Source organism: Stylophora pistillata, chromosome 10 (assembly GCF_964205215.1).
Source record: "Stylophora pistillata chromosome 10, jaStyPist1.2, whole genome shotgun sequence".
Taxonomy (NCBI): Eukaryota; Metazoa; Cnidaria; class Anthozoa; order Scleractinia; family Pocilloporidae; genus Stylophora; species Stylophora pistillata.
In genome coordinates, this window is record NC_142528.1 from 2,029,638 (window position 1) to 2,050,000 (window position 20,363).

At 38.1% G+C, this 20,363-nt stretch overlaps 2 protein-coding genes across 3 annotated transcripts; both read left to right on the plus strand.

The window, feature by feature from the left end:
• The first annotated feature begins 462 nt into the window (after window positions 1–462).
• On the plus strand, window positions 463–6,561 carry LOC148721301 (uncharacterized). The gene is made up of 5 exons (XM_088735905.1): window positions 463–532; window positions 1,256–1,561; window positions 2,044–2,193; window positions 5,296–5,823; window positions 6,242–6,561. Exons 1-5 carry the CDS (start codon window positions 463–465, stop codon window positions 6,559–6,561), a joined length of 1,374 nt encoding a protein of 457 aa, XP_088592031.1.
• A 5,091-nt stretch (window positions 6,562–11,652) lies between these two features.
• On the plus strand, window positions 11,653–17,885 carry LOC148721302 (uncharacterized). 2 transcript variants are annotated; one of them, XM_088735883.1, is made up of 7 exons: window positions 11,653–11,706; window positions 14,639–14,986; window positions 15,128–15,277; window positions 15,353–15,469; window positions 15,549–15,674; window positions 15,849–16,370; window positions 16,817–17,885. In XM_088735883.1, the coding sequence occupies exons 2-7, from the start codon at window positions 14,653–14,655 to the stop codon at window positions 17,113–17,115; spliced, it is 1,548 nt and encodes a 515-aa protein (XP_088592009.1). In that variant the 5' UTR covers window positions 11,653–11,706; window positions 14,639–14,652; the 3' UTR covers window positions 17,116–17,885. The 2 variants fall into 2 exon arrangements, with proteins under 2 accessions (XP_088592009.1, XP_088592008.1); XM_088735882.1 differs by lacking the exon at window positions 11,653–11,706 and adding an exon at window positions 12,192–12,301.
• Window positions 17,886–20,363: the final 2,478 nt, after the last annotated feature.

Sequence of the window (20,363 nt, forward strand, 5' to 3'; positions counted from 1 at the left end):
TTAATTCACATTATGTATAATCCAGTTTCACCAACCAACTACATTCCAGAGGAATAAAGGGTGAAAGTTTCGAAAGAAACGGCTGTGGTGCTGCGTCGGTAGGGGTAACAAGGTAATTTGGTTCGATCAACTAAGTTGAAATTGTAAATTGGCCACCGTGAAGAGTTTTTAAAAAAGCTGGCGTTTCGAGCGTTAGCCCTTCGTCATTGGCTCTGACGAAGGGCTAACGCTCGAAACGTCAGCTTTTTAACTCTTCACGGTGGCCAATTCCAACTTAGTTGATATAACCAAATTACATCCCAGAGGGTCTTATTCAGTTGTTAAAACCTCTGAAAGCTTCCTGATCAAACAAAGAGAGTGGTGTATTTGAACGCATATTAAACTTCAGCTGTTTCACTGATGTCCCCATTTAAGTTGAAAACCTCAATGTGGTTGTTCGAATAACGGTCATTTTCTGAGAACATGGTGTTCGTTCCCTACTGCTTCGTTCTCAACGTTTTGACTTTACTAACACCACGTGGACAAGGTGAGATTTACCAAAACTCTTATCCTTGCTCATACCTAGAGCAATATTTTGAAGTTTGCTAAAGAATTTTTCCTTTTTTTTTACTATTTTTATTGACATAACTAGGCCCTGAATGAAATATCTGAACAAGCTTCTTCTCCTAGTATTTAATATAATAAATTATTTCATCTAAATACGTTTTCTCCATGAAGTGGTACATGATGAGACAACCTAAACATTTTAAAGAAGCTCGTGCACTTTTAAGGTCATTTTACGAAACATTTTTTGGAATAGGAAGATAGCAATCGAATGAAATCTTAGGGCAAATGGTTATTGGGGTACGCAAAGGGTAGAGTTTATTTTACAGAATTGAACATTCACTTTACCGTAATCATGAAATAACCAGGGTTGCTAATTGAAAGCGGAAACGGTTTTATTAAAACCTGTTTTGTTTCTGCTGTCATCCTGATCGAAAAAGCCATCAGCCTCCTGACTCTACTCGGTATGCAAGGCAAGCAAAGTGGCTCTCAATAATAAGGCAAACAGATTGCCCTGTGGGTAAGTAGGTTATAACCTACATGAAAATTCTTCTTTTTGACGATTTTAAAAGATCGCTTGGGAGAAACATTAAGCACTTCATTGGCGTTGAAATCCGGGTAACTTCCGTAGGGTAGTTTCAGTCCTCGGTTCTTAGTCAGCCCAAAGAAAAAATGTTTATTTAAAATATGTGTATCTCTAAGTGGTTTTCGTTGCTGCGGATATTTCGTTATTTTCATATTTGTGTTTCGTTCACCAACCTTGTAACAGCTGAGGAACAATGCAGGACAGAAGTTGACATTCGCGGCATGACTCTCAAAAGTTTCGTTTCCAAGAGAATGAAAGTAGCAGCTCCTCATAGCTGTGATATTTTATGCGAAAGGGAAGTTACATGCCAAAGCTATAATTTCAACAGAAAAGAACAGATCTGTGAATTAAACAACCGTACAAAGGACGCACGACCTGAGAATTTCCGCACAGACCCTGCGTGGTTTGACATTCGCCGTTTGAACGGAAGAGGTAAGCACTCAGCCGATACTCTATAATATGAATTATAAATATTTCCATCACGCAGTGTTCTTACAGGCCGCGTTTTCCAATACTCTCAATTACTTTCATATTATCTCCCGACTGTAATAATGAAAGATTTTATCTCTACCTCTTTCAGTGTTTGAAGTTTAACTTAAGTTAACAAAAAAAAACAGCTTTGATGCATGTGTGAAATATTGACAAGTGATTGTTGGTATATTTGCTTTTTAAAGTGCTACAAGAATCTTACGGTCAGGGAGAAACTAAAAAAAAACTTGACGCTCTTAACGGGGGGCTAAGGAGAGAAGGGTCTTGCTTTCCTTGCTCAACAGAGTGTTTAAGAATTCACAAGTCAAAGGAGAACAAAATAAATGGAACACAGGTCTTGTTTCTATTCCCACGTGCCTTTTTCTCTCCCCTTTCGATTTGTACGCCTATGAGTGCTTAAATTCCAACAATTTTACCTATACCAGCTCCCTTGGGTTCGATTCCGGAGTTACCAGCACGTTCATGCCATGAGATAAAAGCAAGTGAAGGGAAAGACATTGCAAGTAGCAACTACTGGCTGGATCCATCTGGCACTGGGAAGGCACTTCTGGTTAATTGTGATATGTATTTGGAAGGTAAATCATAGTAAAAGGACTCCTGGTTTGCAATTTAGCACAAGGTATGAATATGCCGCTGCTAAATTTATGTTTACGAAATATTGACTTCTTTCCTTCTTCATTCACTAACCAGATCACGATGAATGCATCAATGAAAATAATGCTTGTGACGTCAATGCATACTGTACCAACACCGTGGGCTCCTATTATTGTACTTGCAAGGAAGGTTACACTGGCAATGGACGATCGTGTTCAGGTACATCGCCTGATTGATTTAGATTGATATCTTGATAGCTTTCGTCGTTGGCGTATTGAGAGATTTGTCAAACCACTTATCAAAATGATGCACAGTTTCTCACTTGAGGGGCAGGAGAGAGTTACAGTGTCTGTGGTAAAAGATAGGCAAATATTTTCTTTGGTGTAATTATTTGTGAAGTTACTTATAGTTCGTCACCATGATGTAGATACTGACGAATGTAATAACAGAACACACGACTGTGATGTGAATGCTGAGCGTAACAATACCCTTGGATCTTACAAATGCACGTGTAAAAAGGGATTTCATGGAAATGGAACAAACTGCGCAGGTAACTAATTGAAACATTTCATACACCGTCTTTCATCTTCATTGTGCAAGGATAAGGAAGCTTAACAAAGGCTTCATTTATACGATATTACTTTCCGTGTTTTAGACACAGATGAATGTGCTGACAGAACACACGACTGTGATCTGGATGCTGATTGTGACAATACCCTGGGATCATACAAGTGCACGTGTAAAGATGGATTTCACGGAAATGGAACACATTGCATTGGTAAGTTTTTTATTGAAAATGTTGATGTTTTCGTGAGGACTGTCTTTCTTCTTCAATATCTTAGGTGACTTATTAAAATTAAAACTACAGGACTCATTTAAATCGTCTTCTTTTTCTTTTTCTAGACGTAGCTGAATGTGCTGATGGAAAACGCGTGTGTGATGTTAATGCTGAGTGTAACAATACACTGGGATCTTACAACTGCATGTGTAAAGATGGATTTCATGGAAATGGAACGAACTGCGCAGGTCACCAGTTGCAATATATCATACGTCGTCTTTCTCAGTGTATAAGAAAGCTGAAAAAATGGTCTCATTTGCAACACACTACATTACATTCCTATCCATGTTCTAGATTTAAACGAATGTGCCGACAGAACAGACGACTGTGATGTGAACGCTGAATGTAACAATACCCTGGGATCTTTCAGTTACACGTGTAGAGATGGATTTCATGGAAATGGAACCAACTGCACAGGTGACTTGTTATGATGTATTTAAACTCCGTCTTTTGGCTGTATCATTTGAGGTGACTTGAAATAAAGATCTCAATTACATTATATTCTTTTACTTGTTCCAGACATAGATGAATGTGCTTATGGAAAACACGACTGTGATGTTAATGCTGAGTGTAACAATACCAATGGATCTTACAACTGCTCGTGTAAAGATGGATTTCATGGAAATGGAACTAACTGCACAGGTAACTAATTGAAACATTTCATACACCGTTTTTCATTTACATTGTATGAGAAAGCTCAAAAGAGGTTTCATTTACATGATAGTCCTTTTCTTGTAGATATAAATGCTGAATGTAAAGATACCTTGGGATCTTTTAACTGCACGTGTAAAGATGGATTTCAAGGAAATGGAACTAACTGCACAGGTTACTAATTGTAACACATTTAGACTATGTGTGTCATCTTTGTTATCTGAGAGGGCTTAAAAAGGGTATAATTTACATGATATTCCTTTCCGTGTTCTAGAAGTAAACGAATGTGCTGATAGAACACACGACTGTGATGTGAATGCTGATTGTAACAATACCCTGGGATCTTACAAATGCACATGTAAAGATGGATTTCAAGGAAATGGAACTAACTACGGGGGTGACTTGCTATAAGATATAATGTGGTCTGTTTTTATGATAATACCTATGTTATTATACAATAATAAACTTTCTTTTGTTGATGCAGATAACAATGAATGTTCTGACAGAACACATAGCTGCGATATGAATGCTGATTGTAACAATACCCCGGGGTCTCACAAGTGCACGTGTAAAGATGGATTTTATGGAAATAGAACTAACTGCACGGGTAACTAGTCCTCACATTTTCTGTGGTGACTTTCATCAAAAGTAGATTGTGAAGTAATATAAGTGATCTAGATGGTCCTCTTTTTTTTTTATTCTAGACATAGACGAGTGTGCCGACAGAATACACCCATGTGATGTGTATGCTGAGTGTAACAATAACTTGGGATCTTACAACTGCACGTGTAAAGATGGATTTCATGGAAATGGAACTTATTGCTCAGGTGATTTAATGACTATTAATGTAACATTTTGAGACTCCGTCTTTTATCTTTATTATCTGAAGGTACTAAAAAAAGGGTCTCATATACATGATATGCCCGCCTTTTTGTGTTCAAGACTCCAACGAATGTAGTTAAGGAACTCACGGCTGTGATGTGAATGCTGAGTGTAACAACACCCTGGGATCTTACAAGTGCACGTGTAAAGATGGATTCAAAGGAAATGGGACTAAATGCACAGGTAACGAGATGCAACATATCAAGCTGTCTCTCTTTTTTCTTGAAGGAGAATTGTAACAAAACCAAAAAAATACAAGAACTGGTTTAAATGGCTTTATTTTTCTTACTCTAGAACTAGATATGAAGTTCAGTGACATATCCGGCTGCGCCTCGAGTTCCACCTTTTTGTTCTTATTACATTTTGACATCGTCTCTGATCTTTCTATCGAACAGACGCAGGGAAATGTGGAATGAATTTGTTACTAGATACATATCAGTATACTGTGAATAGGGAATAGAAATGGCTTTCATTGAGAGAAGGAAGCGGAAGCAGTCTGGGAAGCATTGTTATTCTTCTAGGATTCAAGAAGTCTTAAGAAGGCAGTTTAACTTTCTTCGTATAATTTTCAGGAGCTTTTTCTTCTTTATCTAATTTCCCTTAATTTGCAGGAATCATTTTTCAAGCATGGCAGTTGGCGATATTGGCAATATAATTTGACAATTCATCGCAAGTAAGATAAATTTCATAATATTGCGTGTTTGTTACGCAGGATTTTCAGCTGTGTTTACAACCCTTGATGCGAGTGAAGGCGGCAAGGGTCCAGCCTCAATCGGTAGTCACTACACAGGTCAGGACCATGACGGACAAGTTACATTATCCAGCGGTATTCAACTGTGGACTGTGCCACACACTGGTCGATACAGAATTGAGGCAATAGGAGCCTCAGGGGGGTACGGGAAGGGAAGTGTCATCAAGAACGGAGGAAGAGGGGCAAGGATGATTGAAAACTTTAATCTGAAAAAAAGCGAGATCATTCGTTTTCTTGTTGGTCAAAAAGGAGGTGCATCGAAGTCGTCCAGCAATTCAAATGCCGGAGGTGGTGGAGGTACATTTGTGGTGAGACGAAGCAACACGCCTTTGATCATAGCTGGAGGTGGAGGGGGGATTAAAAAGATGTCAGAACAACATCCAGGATGTGATGCGTCCATAAGCACCACAGGGAATTCTGGGAATAACTCGCCACTGGGGTCAGGAGGAAGCAATGGACATGGGGGGAAAACCAGTGGTCAACTTCCAGGTAAGCGGAGAAAGGAGAAAAGTTCCATCAGTGTGTTCAATTCGCCACATAATAAGACGACAATAAGATTAATTAAAACCTTATTTATTTAAGTTATTAACTCTACGTTTGAAGTTTTTTCTTTTCTCCACAATATCTGAAGTTCAATTGAGTTTCGCTCGTTCGCTTTTTAAAAATTCTACAATGATGTTTATACACAGTTGACAAGGGTTTCTATCGGCTAATTGAGGATTTTAACTAAACAGCTGCAATAAACCGAGTCTAACGCAAAATTGCAGTGCTGACTTGTCAAATTTTATTAACATCCAAACACAAAGAAATAAACTTAGACAAAATATTACGAATCGCTATGGAAGAGTCAACTTGTAATTACTGTGTTTTATAGAGGAGATCACCGATTAGGTTTTTATCATTGTAGGTGGTGGAGGTGGCGGCTTCTTTAGCAATGGAAAGACTGCAAAGGGTGGAGGGGGACAAGGGGGAAAAGGAGGTAAAGGATATATCCAGGGAGGAGAGGGTGGAGCATATCAGGGTGGATTCGGAGGTGGCGGTGGTTTTCGTGGAGGGAACAACGGAGCTGGTGGCGGTGGTGGTTACTCTGGGGGAAATGGAGGCGGGAATATTGCTAAATCTTGCGGGGAAGGAGGAGGATCTTTTAACATTGGGACAAATCAGCAAAATGAATGTTGTTATAATAGCAATGAACATGGTCGAGTGGTTGTCACATTTCTTCAATGAAATGCACATGGTAGCAAGTTCCTCAAAGTGAAGTGGATATTCTGTTTTAAACGCTCATTGTTGCTAGTTTTCAAACACACTAAAGATTTGATTTTGATTTCTGTTTTGAAGGCTGATTGTTGTTAGTTTTCAAACACAAGATTTGATTTTGATTTATTTACTTTTTGTTAAGGGATTTAAGGTGTACACTTACCAGCACAACCCTTAAATTTTAAAGTCGTTTGCTTTTAAGTTCCAAGTTTAGATCTACAAACAGTATCTGCTGGAATAGGTCCTTTTTGTGAATATCTTTACCTTAAGGAATTTATCTTCTACAAAACCTGTAAAATTTGTTCCTTCTCTGAAGTTCAGTGGACACAAATAATGCTTTTTGTGAGAATTTTTAAAACTTTCACCTGTTTATCAAAGTCTAGAGTGCCTGATGTATTAATAAAAATAATTTTGTAGCGACGGACAAAGTCTCCAAGATCAACTTAAGAGCTCGTCACACTTTACACCTAAAGCAGCGAAGAGTCAGGAAAATTAGGAAAGAAGGGGTAGGAGTTGGGCATCTACAAAACAATATCCATGTTTTTGACTGCCAAAAACTGTTTGGCTCCTGACTAGCCGAGCTTGCTAAATGATAATAGTTAACGTTGAGTCAGTGATTAAGAGAGCTTTCAGTGTGACCACAGTACGGGCTCACATGGAGAAGATCAGACTTGTTCAATATTTGTCGCCAAAACTATGAGGCTATTGACTGTGGGATCCGAGCCTATCTTCATTTGTTTTATTCAGTTTATCTTTATGAGCCTTTTTATTCTGAAATAAAAAATACAAGAGCAACTGTTCAAGGCAAGGTTAATAAATGAATGCGTTATGATCCCACCGCTTTTTTGTCATTTTGGAATTTTTGTGATGGTGAGCCACGAGTTACTTTAGCTAATAGGTTAGCTTAATTCAAATACAGTTGCCAAAGATTTTTAGACTTAGGCTGGAAATTTCGTCAAATGGTTATTGGTCATTAAATAAATACAAGGAACTACGACAAGTCTGTACAAAGAAACTGATATTAAGTCTGTTCTTTTGTTTTTTTCGTTTTTTAAGTCTCTTAAATATAGCAAATTCAAGAATTTTTTTCAGCTCTGTCAGCCTTGTCATGCAGGCTCTATATTTTTCCTTTTTTTGAGAGCGGATACATTTGCCAAGGTGATGGCATCTTTAAGTTTAAGCAAAACTTTATTGTTAGTTTACCGTCAACATCTAGAGTAACATTTTCAGTAAGCTCTTATGTTCATTCTTGTTAGGTTGAGGAAAACGCGGTAATTAACATGTATGTAGGTCGAAATGAGATGTAGGCCATAAGCAATCAGAAATGTGTTTGTTGCGAATTAATTGTTTCTAGGAATTACAAAAACAAGTTATTACTTTTTCCTAGTTGCCTTGATTAATTAGTCAATGAATCAAAGTTTAAAAATACGGTTTGATATATATTGATTCATATCGGTCAGTTAGTGCACCTCTGTTTTTCATTTGACTTAAGTTATAAAAATTTCACAACTTGAAAGCTACGTTTCTTTAGGAAAGGACGAGGAAATGTGTTTCATCGGATATACGAGATTCTACAGTAAAAGGGACTACCATTTTCTCATGTCTCATGCATATAAAAATTTCACAACTTGAAAGCTACGTTTCTTCAGGAAAGGACGAGGAAATGTGTTTCATCGGATATACGAGATTCTACAGTAAAAGGGACTACCATTTTCTTTGTCTCATGCATTCTTCTCCTGCTCTCATCTCTCAACTTTACCAACTTTGTACTGTTTTACAGTTAAAGCTTAATAAGGGCCACACCACAAGCCACCTGTACTGCATGCGTAGTCTGTTGGGAGTGTACAAACAGCGAGCATGCGCGAGAGGCTTAATTTGACCAAACTGCGGCCAGTTTGCGTGCGTTGTAGTCGTTTAAGTCTATATATCTCAAAACATGAATGACCAATTAAACATTCGCGGCAGGACACAGCAAAGAATCTTTTTTCCCATTTCTTGCCAGTAGGCAGCTTACCGCGCGAGACAAAATAAAATGGGTCTAAAATTTTCAATTATCTTTCAAGACACAAATAATCCGTTGAATACCAACTTCAGGTAAGCAGTCCAAGTTTCTCTGTGTTCGTATCATGAAAACAAGCAGTATTTTAGAAATTCATGCAGCTGAGCATCAATTACGAAAAATACGTTGATACTTTTTGACTCTAAAAACTTCTGTCCCGAATATGACATGAAATTTTCGTTCTGTCAGAAAGAAACATCAGGTGGCCTAAAAAGATTACAAAAATTTATGTAGTTGGATCTCAAAAAATTCAAAATAGTTACAAAGGAGACGTGAAAATAGTTTATACGATTCTGTTGGTGTTTTTGTTTTTCCCTATTCTGTATCAGTTGCCAGTAATTACTTTGGCCGATGCTGATTCTTCGTGAGAACAAAATTTCGTCCTCCATTTGTTTCGTCGAGTTTGTAATTTCACTTTTCAATCATTGTTTTACTTTTCGGGTCATCTACTACTATTTTCCTCACTGGCGATTGTTTTGAACGTCATTGGTAATATTTTCAAAGCACATGAAAATAAAGTTTGCTCTAATGATTGTGCAACACAGCAGATTATGATTCGACGTCTTCCGCTCTTTCGATGCACTAGTTTGACTAATTGGAATCCATCAAGAAGCTAAAGTAAAAATATGGGTAATTATTTTACTTACACGAGTACGGCTAAGGTACAGAGAATGAGAACAAGAAGCAGTTTTGATGTTTTAAGTTCAGTAACTTGACCTGACAACGAATTCTATCTCAAATCGGGTCTAAATTCCTTGATGCCGCTACTTTTTGTTTACAGGATTTCCATGATGTTAACCAAATCGCTTGAGTGATTTAATTTTTTTTATTAGGTAGGCATCGATTAATTTAGATAAATATACTATATAAAAATGGTTTTTTGATTTTTATTTGCTTCTTCTCAGTTTCATAGAGAACATTTTAGTATGGCGTTATTTTCAATTACACCAAAGTTGGATTATGTCTCTTTCAAGTCAGTGAGGGACATTAGAGAAGCGAAGTTGCAAACTTTAATGACTGAATTTGTAGGTTACGTGGAAGTACTGCTGGAAATCTTTATGTTATGCCTCGTGCAATTTTTGAGAACTTTTCTAGAAGGAGTAAGGAGTAAATTTGAAATGAGGAGCATACAGCCCCCGGGGAAAAATTGGGACATAAACAATTTCTAGATCGAGAGAGTCGAACTGAACACCTCTTAAGTCCTAAAAGTAAAACATTTCTACCACGACATATTGCAGTATGTTAAAGAGCCACTACAGAAAACAGCATAACCTTAAGCACACAGAGAGGGATTCTCGATCATACGGATTTTTAATAATTTATTTCCTTTAAATGAATAGTCAAGAGAAAGTTATTTAGAACACAACGCTTGACAATAAATTAGCTAAGTCGGTTCGGTTTACATGTCTCGGCACGATTTTCCGTACCTACTTTCATTCTCGAAATTATTCGAGAATGAAAATTCGGGGTAGGAGTTGGGCATCTACAAAACAATATCCATGTTTTTGACTGCCAAAAACTGTTTGGCTCCTGACTAGCCGAGCTTGCTAAATGATAATAGTTAACGTTGAGTCAGTGATTAAGAGAGCTTTCAGTGTGACCACAGTACGGGCTCACATGGAGAAGATCAGACTTGTTCAATATTTGTTGCCAAAACTATGAGGCTATTGACTGTGGGATCCGAGCCTATCTTCATTTGTTTTATTCAGTTTATCTTTATGAGCCTTTTTATTCTGAAATAAAAAATACAAGAGCAACTGTTCAAGGCAAGGTTAATAAATGAATGCGTTATGATCCCACCGCTTTTTTGTCATTTTGGAATTTTTGTGATGGTGAGCCACGAGTTACTTTAGCTAATAGGTTAGCTTAATTCAAATACAGTTGCCAAAGATTTTTAGACTTAGGCTGGAAATTTCGTCAAATGGTTATTGGTCATTAAATAAATACAAGGAACTACGACAAGTCTGTACAAAGAAACTGATGTTAAGTCTGTTCTTTTGTTTTTTTCGTTTTTTAAGTCTCTTAAATATAGCAAATTCAAGAATTTTTTTCAGCTCTGTCAGCCTTGTCATGCAGGCTCTATATTTTTCCTTTTTTTGAGAGCGGATACATTTGCCAAGGTGATGGCATCTTTAAGTTTAAGCAAAACTTTATTGTTAGTTTACCGTCAACATCTAGAGTAACATTTTCAGTAAGCTCTTATGTTCATTCTTGTTAGGTTGAGGAAAACGCGGTAATTAACATGTATGTAGGTCGAAATGAGATGTAGGCCATAAGCAATCAGAAATGTGTTTGTTGCGAATTAATTGTTTCTAGGAATTACAAAAACAAGTTATTACTTTTTCCTAGTTGCCTTGATTAATTAGTCAATGAATCAAAGTTTAAAAATACGGTTTGATATATATTGATTCATATCGGTCAGTTAGTGCACCTCTGTTTTTCATTTGACTTAAGTTATAAAAATTTCACAACTTGAAAGCTACGTTTCTTTAGGAAAGGACGAGGAAATGTGTTTCATCGGATATACGAGATTCTACAGTAAAAGGGACTACCATTTTCTCATGTCTCATGCATATAAAAATTTCACAACTTGAAAGCTACGTTTCTTCAGGAAAGGACGAGGAAATGTGTTTCATCGGATATACGAGATTCTACAGTAAAAGGGACTACCATTTTCTTTGTCTCATGCATTCTTCTCCTGCTCTCATCTCTCAACTTTATCAACTTTGTACTGTTTTACAGTTAAAGCTTAATAAGGGCCACACCACAAGCCACCTGTACTACATGCGTAGTCTGTTGGGAGTGTACAAACAGCGAGCATGCGCGAGAGGCTTAATTTGACCAAACTGCGGCCAGTTTGCGTGCGTTGTAGTCGTTTAAGTCTATATATCTCAAAACATGAATGACCAATTAAACATTCGCGGCAGGACACAGCAAAGAATCTTTTTTCCCATTTCTTGCCAGTAGGCAGCTTACCGCGCGAGACAAAATAAAATGGGTCTAAAATTTTCAATTATCTTTCAAGACACAAATAATCCGTTGAATACCAACTTCAGGTAAGCAGTCCAAGTTTCTCTGTGTTCGTATCATGAAAACAAGCAGTATTTTAGAAATTCATGCAGCTGAGCATCAATTACGAAAAATACGTTGATACTTTTTGACTCTAAAAACTTCTGTCCCGAATATGACATGAAATTTTCGTTCTGTCAGAAAGAAACATCAGGTGGCCTAAAAAGATTACAAAAATTTATGTAGTTGGATCTCAAAAAATTCAAAATAGTTACAAAGGAGACGTGAAAATAGTTTATACGATTCTGTTGGTGTTTTTGTTTTTCCCTATTCTGTATCAGTTGCCAGTAATTACTTTGGCCGATGCTGATTCTTCGTGAGAACAAAATTTCGTCCTCCATTTGTTTCGTCGAGTTTGTAATTTCACTTTTCAATCATTGTTTTACTTTTCGGGTCATCTACTACTATTTTCCTCACTGGCGATTGTTTTGAACGTCATTGGTAATATTTTCAAAGCACATGAAAATAAAGTTTGCTCTAATGATTGTGCAACACAGCAGATTATGATTCGACGTCTTCCGCTCTTTCGATGCACTAGTTTGACTAATTGGAATCCATCAAGAAGCTAAAGTAAAAATATGGGTAATTATTTTACTTACACGAGTACGGCTAAGGTACAGAGAATGAGAACAAGAAGCAGTTTTGATGTTTTAAGTTCAGTAACTTGACCTGACAACGAATTCTATCTCAAATCGGGTCTAAATTCCTTGATGCCGCTACTTTCATGTTTACAGGATTTCCATGATGTTAACCAAATCGCTTGAGTGATTTAATTTTTTTTATTAGGTAGGCATCGATTAATTTAGATAAATATACTATATAAAAATGGTTTTTTGATTTTTATTTGCTTCTTCTCAGTTTCATAGAGAACATTTTAGTATGGCGTTATTTTCAATTACACCAAAGTTGGATTATGTCTCTTTCAAGTCAGTGAGGGACATTAGAGAAGCGAAGTTGCAAACTTTAATGACTGAATTTGTAGGTTACGTGGAAGTACTGCTGGAAATCTTTATGTTATGCCTCGTGCAATTTTTGAGAACTTTTCTAGAAGGAGTAAGGAGTAAATTTGAAATGAGGAGCATACAGCCCCCGGGGAAAAATTGGGACATAAACAATTTCTAGATCGAGAGAGTCGAACTGAACACCTCTTAAGTCCTAAAAGTAAAACATTTCTACCACGACATATTGCAGTATGTTAAAGAGCCACTACAGAAAACAGCATAACCTTAAGCACACAGAGAGGGATTCTCGATCATACGGATTTTTAATAATTTATTTCCTTTAAATGAATAGTCAAGAGAAAGTTATTTAGAACACAACGCTTGACAATAAATTAGCTAAGTCGGTTCGGTTTACATGTCTCGGCACGATTTTCCGTACCTACTTTCATTCTCGAAATTATTCTGTATTTTATCAGTTGAATAGGATTCTTTTTCGACCCATTTGCTTGTTTCTTAAAGACATTACAAAATCTCGCAATGGAAATTTTGATCCTAATCAGCTCGCGGGGGTGACATATGAGGAATTTTTTCACATTGCAATCTTTAGAACACTTGCCGATCTGCAAATCATTTGCCTCTATGGGTGTGCAACGGATTTTTACCTTGAGATATTTCGTGGAGTCATCTGAAATTCGTATTAATAGGTTTTGTACTTATTAAATTTTAATCGATAATACTCAAGAGGGTGTCTACAAAACCTTTAACTGAATTATTCAACCATTAGTTTGTAAATTAACTTAACTGTTGCTCTGAATGACTGTGAGAACAAAGAATAGAACTCGACCTCAGAATTTTTTTTATTTGGTCTTTCGGTAGAACGAGAGTCAGGATGACTGCGCAGTCGATGTCAGGCGGTTTAAGTGCTAAGTACTTTGCAGGCTTTGATGAATATAAGCAGGAAGATGAGGGCATAGTCCACTCAAGCTTGACACACTGAACCAATTTCTTTTAGTCTTTCCCAGTAACTAATTGAAAATCTTCCAACGATGTCATCATACTACTCCCAGAATTGTAATCGGGAATATTCCTTTTTGAAGAAGCCTTTTTCATCCAGTTTCTTTTTAACTTCAAAAGCTAAACTTTCGGTGGCTTCTGTTCTCTTCTTCTAGAGCCAAAGCTTTAGTTATCCAGTGGACGAATAGCTTCGTTTAAGTTTCAACAAGAGCCATAATTGGGCCCAATTATGGCTCTTGGTTTCAAGTTATTCCTTGCATGACGAGATGGGGCTATGACAAAACTCAATCAAAAAATGCTAACATTAATCACGTACTTGTTAACGTTACCATGCTGTGGTTTATTTGATTTGATTTTGATTTATTTTGATTTATATTGCTGTGGTTTATTTGGTTTATTTTGAAAATTTTCCTTTTTCACCTTCTTAATATTTGAATTATGACTTTACGAAAGAAACTTTAGCTAAAGGGCAAAAGTTATCTGTCGACCTTTTGTTGACAGTCCTGGTTGCTGAGTATGTCCTGACGTTTCAAGAAACCAGATTGTGAACAATGATTTTTGCAGACATTAAACCGCAATTCAAAGATTGTCAAACAAATGTTTACATGCGGGAATGAACTCCGTATTAGTCTTTTTCGTAATTACAATTGAAAATTGTCATTACACGTACGAGACCAAACAGGTGTGAGTATACAATAGCCCCCATTGGGCGTGAAAAGATAAGAACATCATTTTTCGAGAGCGATGCTCGAGGAAAAATGTGACCATTCTAACGATTCGGAAATTTGTCAAGGCTTGGAGGGTGAATGCTGGCCAAGTTAGTGGGATTTTTGTCACAATTGAAAGTTTTGCATCCCATTTCTTCTCTTACGGTATATGCAGGATTCTTTTTTTCAATTTTTTCTTCTCTTCCTTTACTTTTCCGCCCCACATCTTCAACGTCATATGGTACTTGTTCTTGCAGACGTCACAGCAATAATGCTAGCAATGGGCAGTGGACAGATTTCAGTTTTTGTCGTGCTTGTCATGATTCAAATGTTGCACAGTATTACCAGCAAGCAGTGTAGAGCAAGCATTCACTCCATTTTCCAAATGATGCTGAGGGGCCACACCTTTATGACGATCGAGGGCCGACAGGGCGCCGTCGCGCTGAAATGCCGAGAAGCTTGTCACGCTGATTTCAGATGTCAAAGCTATAACATCGTCATACTCAATTCAAAGTGCGAGTTAAATAACCGGACCAAGGAGGCCAGACCTGACGACTTTGTTAAAGACAAAGACAGATATTACATGGCCAGTGACTCAAAACGAGGTAAAAGAACTTATATCAGTATCAGAAATAACCGATTTCTCCTTCAAACTTCTAATAATTACCTCGTTCAAGGATTCTACATCGGTACTCATCATTGTTTCTAACTTTCGTCTTCCTGTAAATTAATTTCTTCGATGCCAGTCCCTCTCGGCTCCATTTCTGAGTTGCCTGCCTATTCGTGCAGAGAGATTAAGGCGAGTGAGGGAGGACAAGTGGTCAGCGGTAATTACTGGTTGGATTCCATCAGGTCTGGAAACCCTATTCTAGCTTACTGTGACATGAAAACAGAAGGTTAGGAAGACAAATATTTACTGATGACTTTGATCATGTGTAAGTGAATGTTATTTGGAGATGTTTCCCATTTAGTTGCAGATTACTGCATCCAACACCAGTGCCAAAACAGTGCATGGTGTGTAAACCAACACGTCAACTACATGTGTGTGTGTAACTCATCCGGGTGGACTGGAAACTTTTGTGAGCAAGGTAAGTTCAACGCTATATTCTTTGCTTCCTGTTATAAAAAGGAGGTCAACTGATGGTATCCTTTTTATGCTTATCGTAGACGTCAACGAATGTGAGAAAGGTCTGCATGGATGCCATGCTGACGCCACGTGTAACAACACTGAAGGCTCTTACAATTGCTCCTGCAAAGCAGGATTAATCGGGGATGGAAGAAACATGTGCATAGGTAAGGGCGCGGTCGGGTGACAACTATTCCCGCTACTTTGTCAAACAAGGCGCGAGTAGATTTCTTCGCTCTCCCATTACTTTCAGAGTACGCTGAAGGCATATTTGCTATCAGTTAGGCAGCCGTATGGCCTTCAACAATAAAGCGTCGTTCCTTTTCTGTCTATCTACCTAGAGTTTAAAGCTGTCTTTACAAATCTTGGTTCGACTAAAACTAGCGGTCCAAACTCACTTGGCGGTCACTATACAGGGAAAGATCATGACGGACAAGTTACCGTATCCAGTGGCATTCAACGATGGACTGTGCCATACACTGGAGAATATAAAATAGAAGCTATAGGGGCTGCAGGGTGGTATGGTAAGGACAGTGTGATCCAGAATGGAGGAAGAGGAGCAAGGATGATCGGAAACTTTATTTTGACCAAAAATGAGATCATTCGTATACTTGTTGGTCATAAAGGAAAAAGAGGGTCTTACGCCATAACAACTGCAGGAGGTGGTGGAGGTACATTTGTGGTGAGAGGAGGAAATACGCCTTTGATCATTGCTGGAGGTGGAGGGGGAATTAAAAAGATGTCAGAACAACATTCAGGATGTGACGCATCCGCAAGCACCATAGGGAATGAAGGGTACCCCTCGCCATTGGGGTCGGGAGGAACAAACGGAAATGGAGGAGGTAGCGCTGGTGATAAACCAGGTGAGCAAAATGAGATTTACCCATTTATCTTCAGACTGTGAGAACTGTGAGACGATAAAAAGTCATCACATGAGCAATTTCTAACCCATGAAACTGATGTATCAAAAGCACATACGCCAAAGAGTTGAACACTTTCGCAAAATCTTAGTTCACTTGAATGTAGCTCGTTGACTAACATTCGTATTTCACTTGCGCCCTTATTGCGTTATTTTAGAGCCACCAAACTAGGTCATAAAACGGGAAAAAGGTGGATATCAGGGTCGTTGGTTGATTACGAATTCGGGTGACACAGCAAAAGCAATGTGAGAATCATATGAAATTCTTTAACAGTTCGATTTTCGTGACTTAGTTGTAATATAGAAGAAAAATGTTAATCTTTCGTTATTTCCATTGATGCCGCCCCGATATCATTAGAGACCACTAAACATTTGTTTTTATTGTTTAAGGTGGCGGCGGCGGCGGCTTTAACGCTAATGGGGGTGGAGGCGGTAAAGGTGGCAAAGGATTTCTGAACGGAGGGAAAGGTGGAACGTATAATGGTGGGTTTGGAGGAGGCGGCTCAAATCCAGCTTACTCTGGGGGACCTGGCGGGGGTGGAGGTTACTCTGGGGGAGCTGGAGGTGACAATGACAATCTCTCTTGCGGCGGAGGAGGCGGATCTTTTAACGGTGGAACAAATCAGGAAAATGAATGTTGTTATAATGCGGCTGGAAATGGTAGAGTGACTATCAACCTTGTCAAGTGATCAATACACATAGGAACAATTTTCACACAAAATATAGTCGCGGTGTTCCACACAATCTCGTAATTTTTAGAAAGACAAATTATAGCTTATGGCATATTGGTGTATTAGTGTAAACAAGGAATTCTCAGATAAAGCAGCGTAACAATCTATTTACTTGCAGATTCGCACAAGCACCGAAATAATTCATCAGAAAGTGCAGCCTATTGGAACTTTTCACGCGTTTCAGTTTCTCTTTGCTGGCGTACTTTCCGTGAATGCTCCCCTAATATAATACTTGTTACTTAAGTGATCAGTTTTTTTATTTAGTTGTATTTGTATTTGAGTGGATTTTCGCATATAGATGTGGACTGCATTGACACTGGAGTAAGTTTTAGTAATACCCAGTTGTTAAGTGCTCTATTTTTACTTGCGATAGATCTGGGCAGACCTTCGAGTTCAAGTTGGTCCCTCTTTTACTCCCCATCATTTTATCCGAATTTCCCTCAGGTTTTAAAGTTAATTTATAAGCAATTTGTTTTATGTGTGAAGATTAACAAAACTGTGTGTAAAACGGTAGACAACAAATCCTCTTGGAAATAAAAACAGAAAATAGCGATGTGAATGGGCCAACGATTTCCAACAAAGACTTAAGGACTAAAAAATGAAAAAAAAAGCAAAAGAACTCAAGCAACTAAAAGTGGTTGAATTTATTTCATTATACCAGTCCCTAATGTGTAATGCTTGTCTAATGTACTCACACAGTTGTGAATTAAACAGCGCTACAGATGTAATTTTGTCTTTATTTGGTCGACTTGTTTCAAACGTTTTCCTTGCTGCAGGAGTTTGTCGAATAGATGTTTGATTCATTGACTTACTCAAATGGAATAAGTAACTCTTAATTTTTAAATCTACCAATAGCAAGCTTTAGCACCAATGTTTCTGAGATGCTTTCAAAAGCCAGACGTTGGTTATTATTTTGATTCGTAGTTACTAAGAACCTCATGTTCGCTGTAACATTTGGTTAACAATGCCAAAGTAAGCGTTTTGCAGTTTATTATACAACACTTGTAGTCGGCGTTTGGATCTATGTTAAAGCTCGATCCCCAACAATGAATTATTTCCACCTACTTCAGCTTCTTACCCATAATGAGACAATCTTTTTAATAACAACGGTTCGCTAAGGTCTGTTTTTTTTTTAAGTAATCTCCATAAAATTATTCATTTCTATCGCCGGACAGACCAATTATTGATAAAAGCGTTAAAATATTTTATGGGTACTTTCTGTCCTGATGGAGGCAAATTCACAAAATTTGACTAAATTTACATTCTTTTCTTTACCGGCTAAAGGACTGACTCGTTTTCGTGAGAGTGGAAATCTTTATAGAGATTTTCTTAGCTGAACTTTGAAATTTAAAATACAAGACAGAATTGTTTGGAGTTCTTGGTCATATGAAATTTCAGTCAATAGAAGAAGTCTGCTTGTTCGTCAGAATACAACTTATCAAATTTGAAACGTCTTCAGGCTTTGAACATGTAGTTTTGATCATTCAAGCATTTTCATAATGTCTGTAATTTATTTCATGCAGGGTCTAATCGAAATGGACTCCCTGTTGAAATATTTTCCTGACTAAACAAAAGTCTTTAAAAACTTTTTTCAGGATCTAAGAAAAGCTTTTTTCTAACAAAAGCAAACAACAAATACAAACATATTTCTGTGGAACAATAATCGTTACGCCCCACTTTAATAGACAAGCTGGGCCGGTCTATTAAAACTGAATAATATTTATGAATAAAGGCTGATAGTTTCTAAAGAAACTGTTTGGGGCTGCGTCGGTGGGGGTAACGAAATAATTTCAATAAATCAACAAAGTTGAAATGGTAAATTGGCCACCATTACGATTATAAAAGCTGACGTTTCGAGCGTTAGCCCTTCGTCCGAGCGAATAGAAGAATTGTGGGTTGTGTGTGCTTCGAAAGGCAGGAAATGGAGCTACGTGATTGGTGGGAACATGGCAACGAGAAAAACACGAATAAATTAGTGGAATGAAAAGCGTTCGTTGATACCTGTGGGATTTAGACTGCCGGTTTGAAAGATGAGCTTTTGTTCAAGAGTTTACGGGTTTCCGTGCTACCTAAGTGTAACTGGGAAAGACCGCAGATTGCCATATGTTGCTTGGAATGATTAGGTAAGTTAAAATGTCTAGCGACTGGTTTCGATGTGTCCTTGTCATTCCTCTCCACGTCGCGAAGGTGTTCTCGGAATCGATCACCTAGTCTTCTGCCTGTTTCGCCGATGTAAATCTTTTTGCAATGAGTGCAAGTTATGAAATAGATTACATTGGCGGAGGTGCACGTGAAGTGATCGGTGATCCTAATGGATTGTTTGGTTCCCGATATTTTCTCAGTGTTGTGAATGAAAGGACGCGTTTGGCATCGTGCACGAGCGCATTTAAAAGTGCCTGGTTGGTCATTAGTCTGAAAAGAACTTCTGACCAAAAAATTGCCTACGATTTTGTCGCCTTTGAATGAAATGAGCGGAGGCTGCGAAAAGATAGTGCTTGTCCCTGGATCGTTTTGAATTAATTTAAAGTTTTTAAGAATGATGGATTTAACTGAGTGGTTGTGAGGGTGAATGAATGCAGTCGGAATCTTCCTTTTGTGACGTTTGTAGTGCTGAATGTCGATCAATAAGTTGGGCGCGGTGGTAACCCGCTTGAACGACAGAATCAGGGTAACCACGTTTATCGAATAACTGGCACATTGACTCTGATTTGTGGTGGAAATCAGAGTCATCACTACATAAACGACGAAGTCTTAGAAACTGAGAAAAAGGAATGGAGTTCTTAACGTAAGATAGATGCGAAGACGAATACAACAAGTAATTATGCGAGTCTGTAGGTTTGTTATAGACACTAGTGCATAAACCGTTGCCTTCGATTGAAAGTTTGATGTCTCTTTCAGAGCCGGGTGAAAAGAATTGACTGCGGTTATAAATTGAGTCAGCTCCTCTCTGGTAGAGGAGGTGGCGCCGATGCAGTCGTCGATGTAGCGACCGTAGAGTTCAGGTTTGGAGCCGTTGTATTAGTGTTCGACAAAACCTACAAAAAGATTGGCATAGCTAGGTCCCATTTAATTTTGGTACCCATGGCTACGCCATTGGTTTTTGTGTACCCATGGCTACACCACTGGTTTCTTGTCAAAACCTCTCGAGGGGACCAGGGGAGCTAACTGGTTTGTTTGTCGATCTGGAGATAAAAGCATCGCTAGTG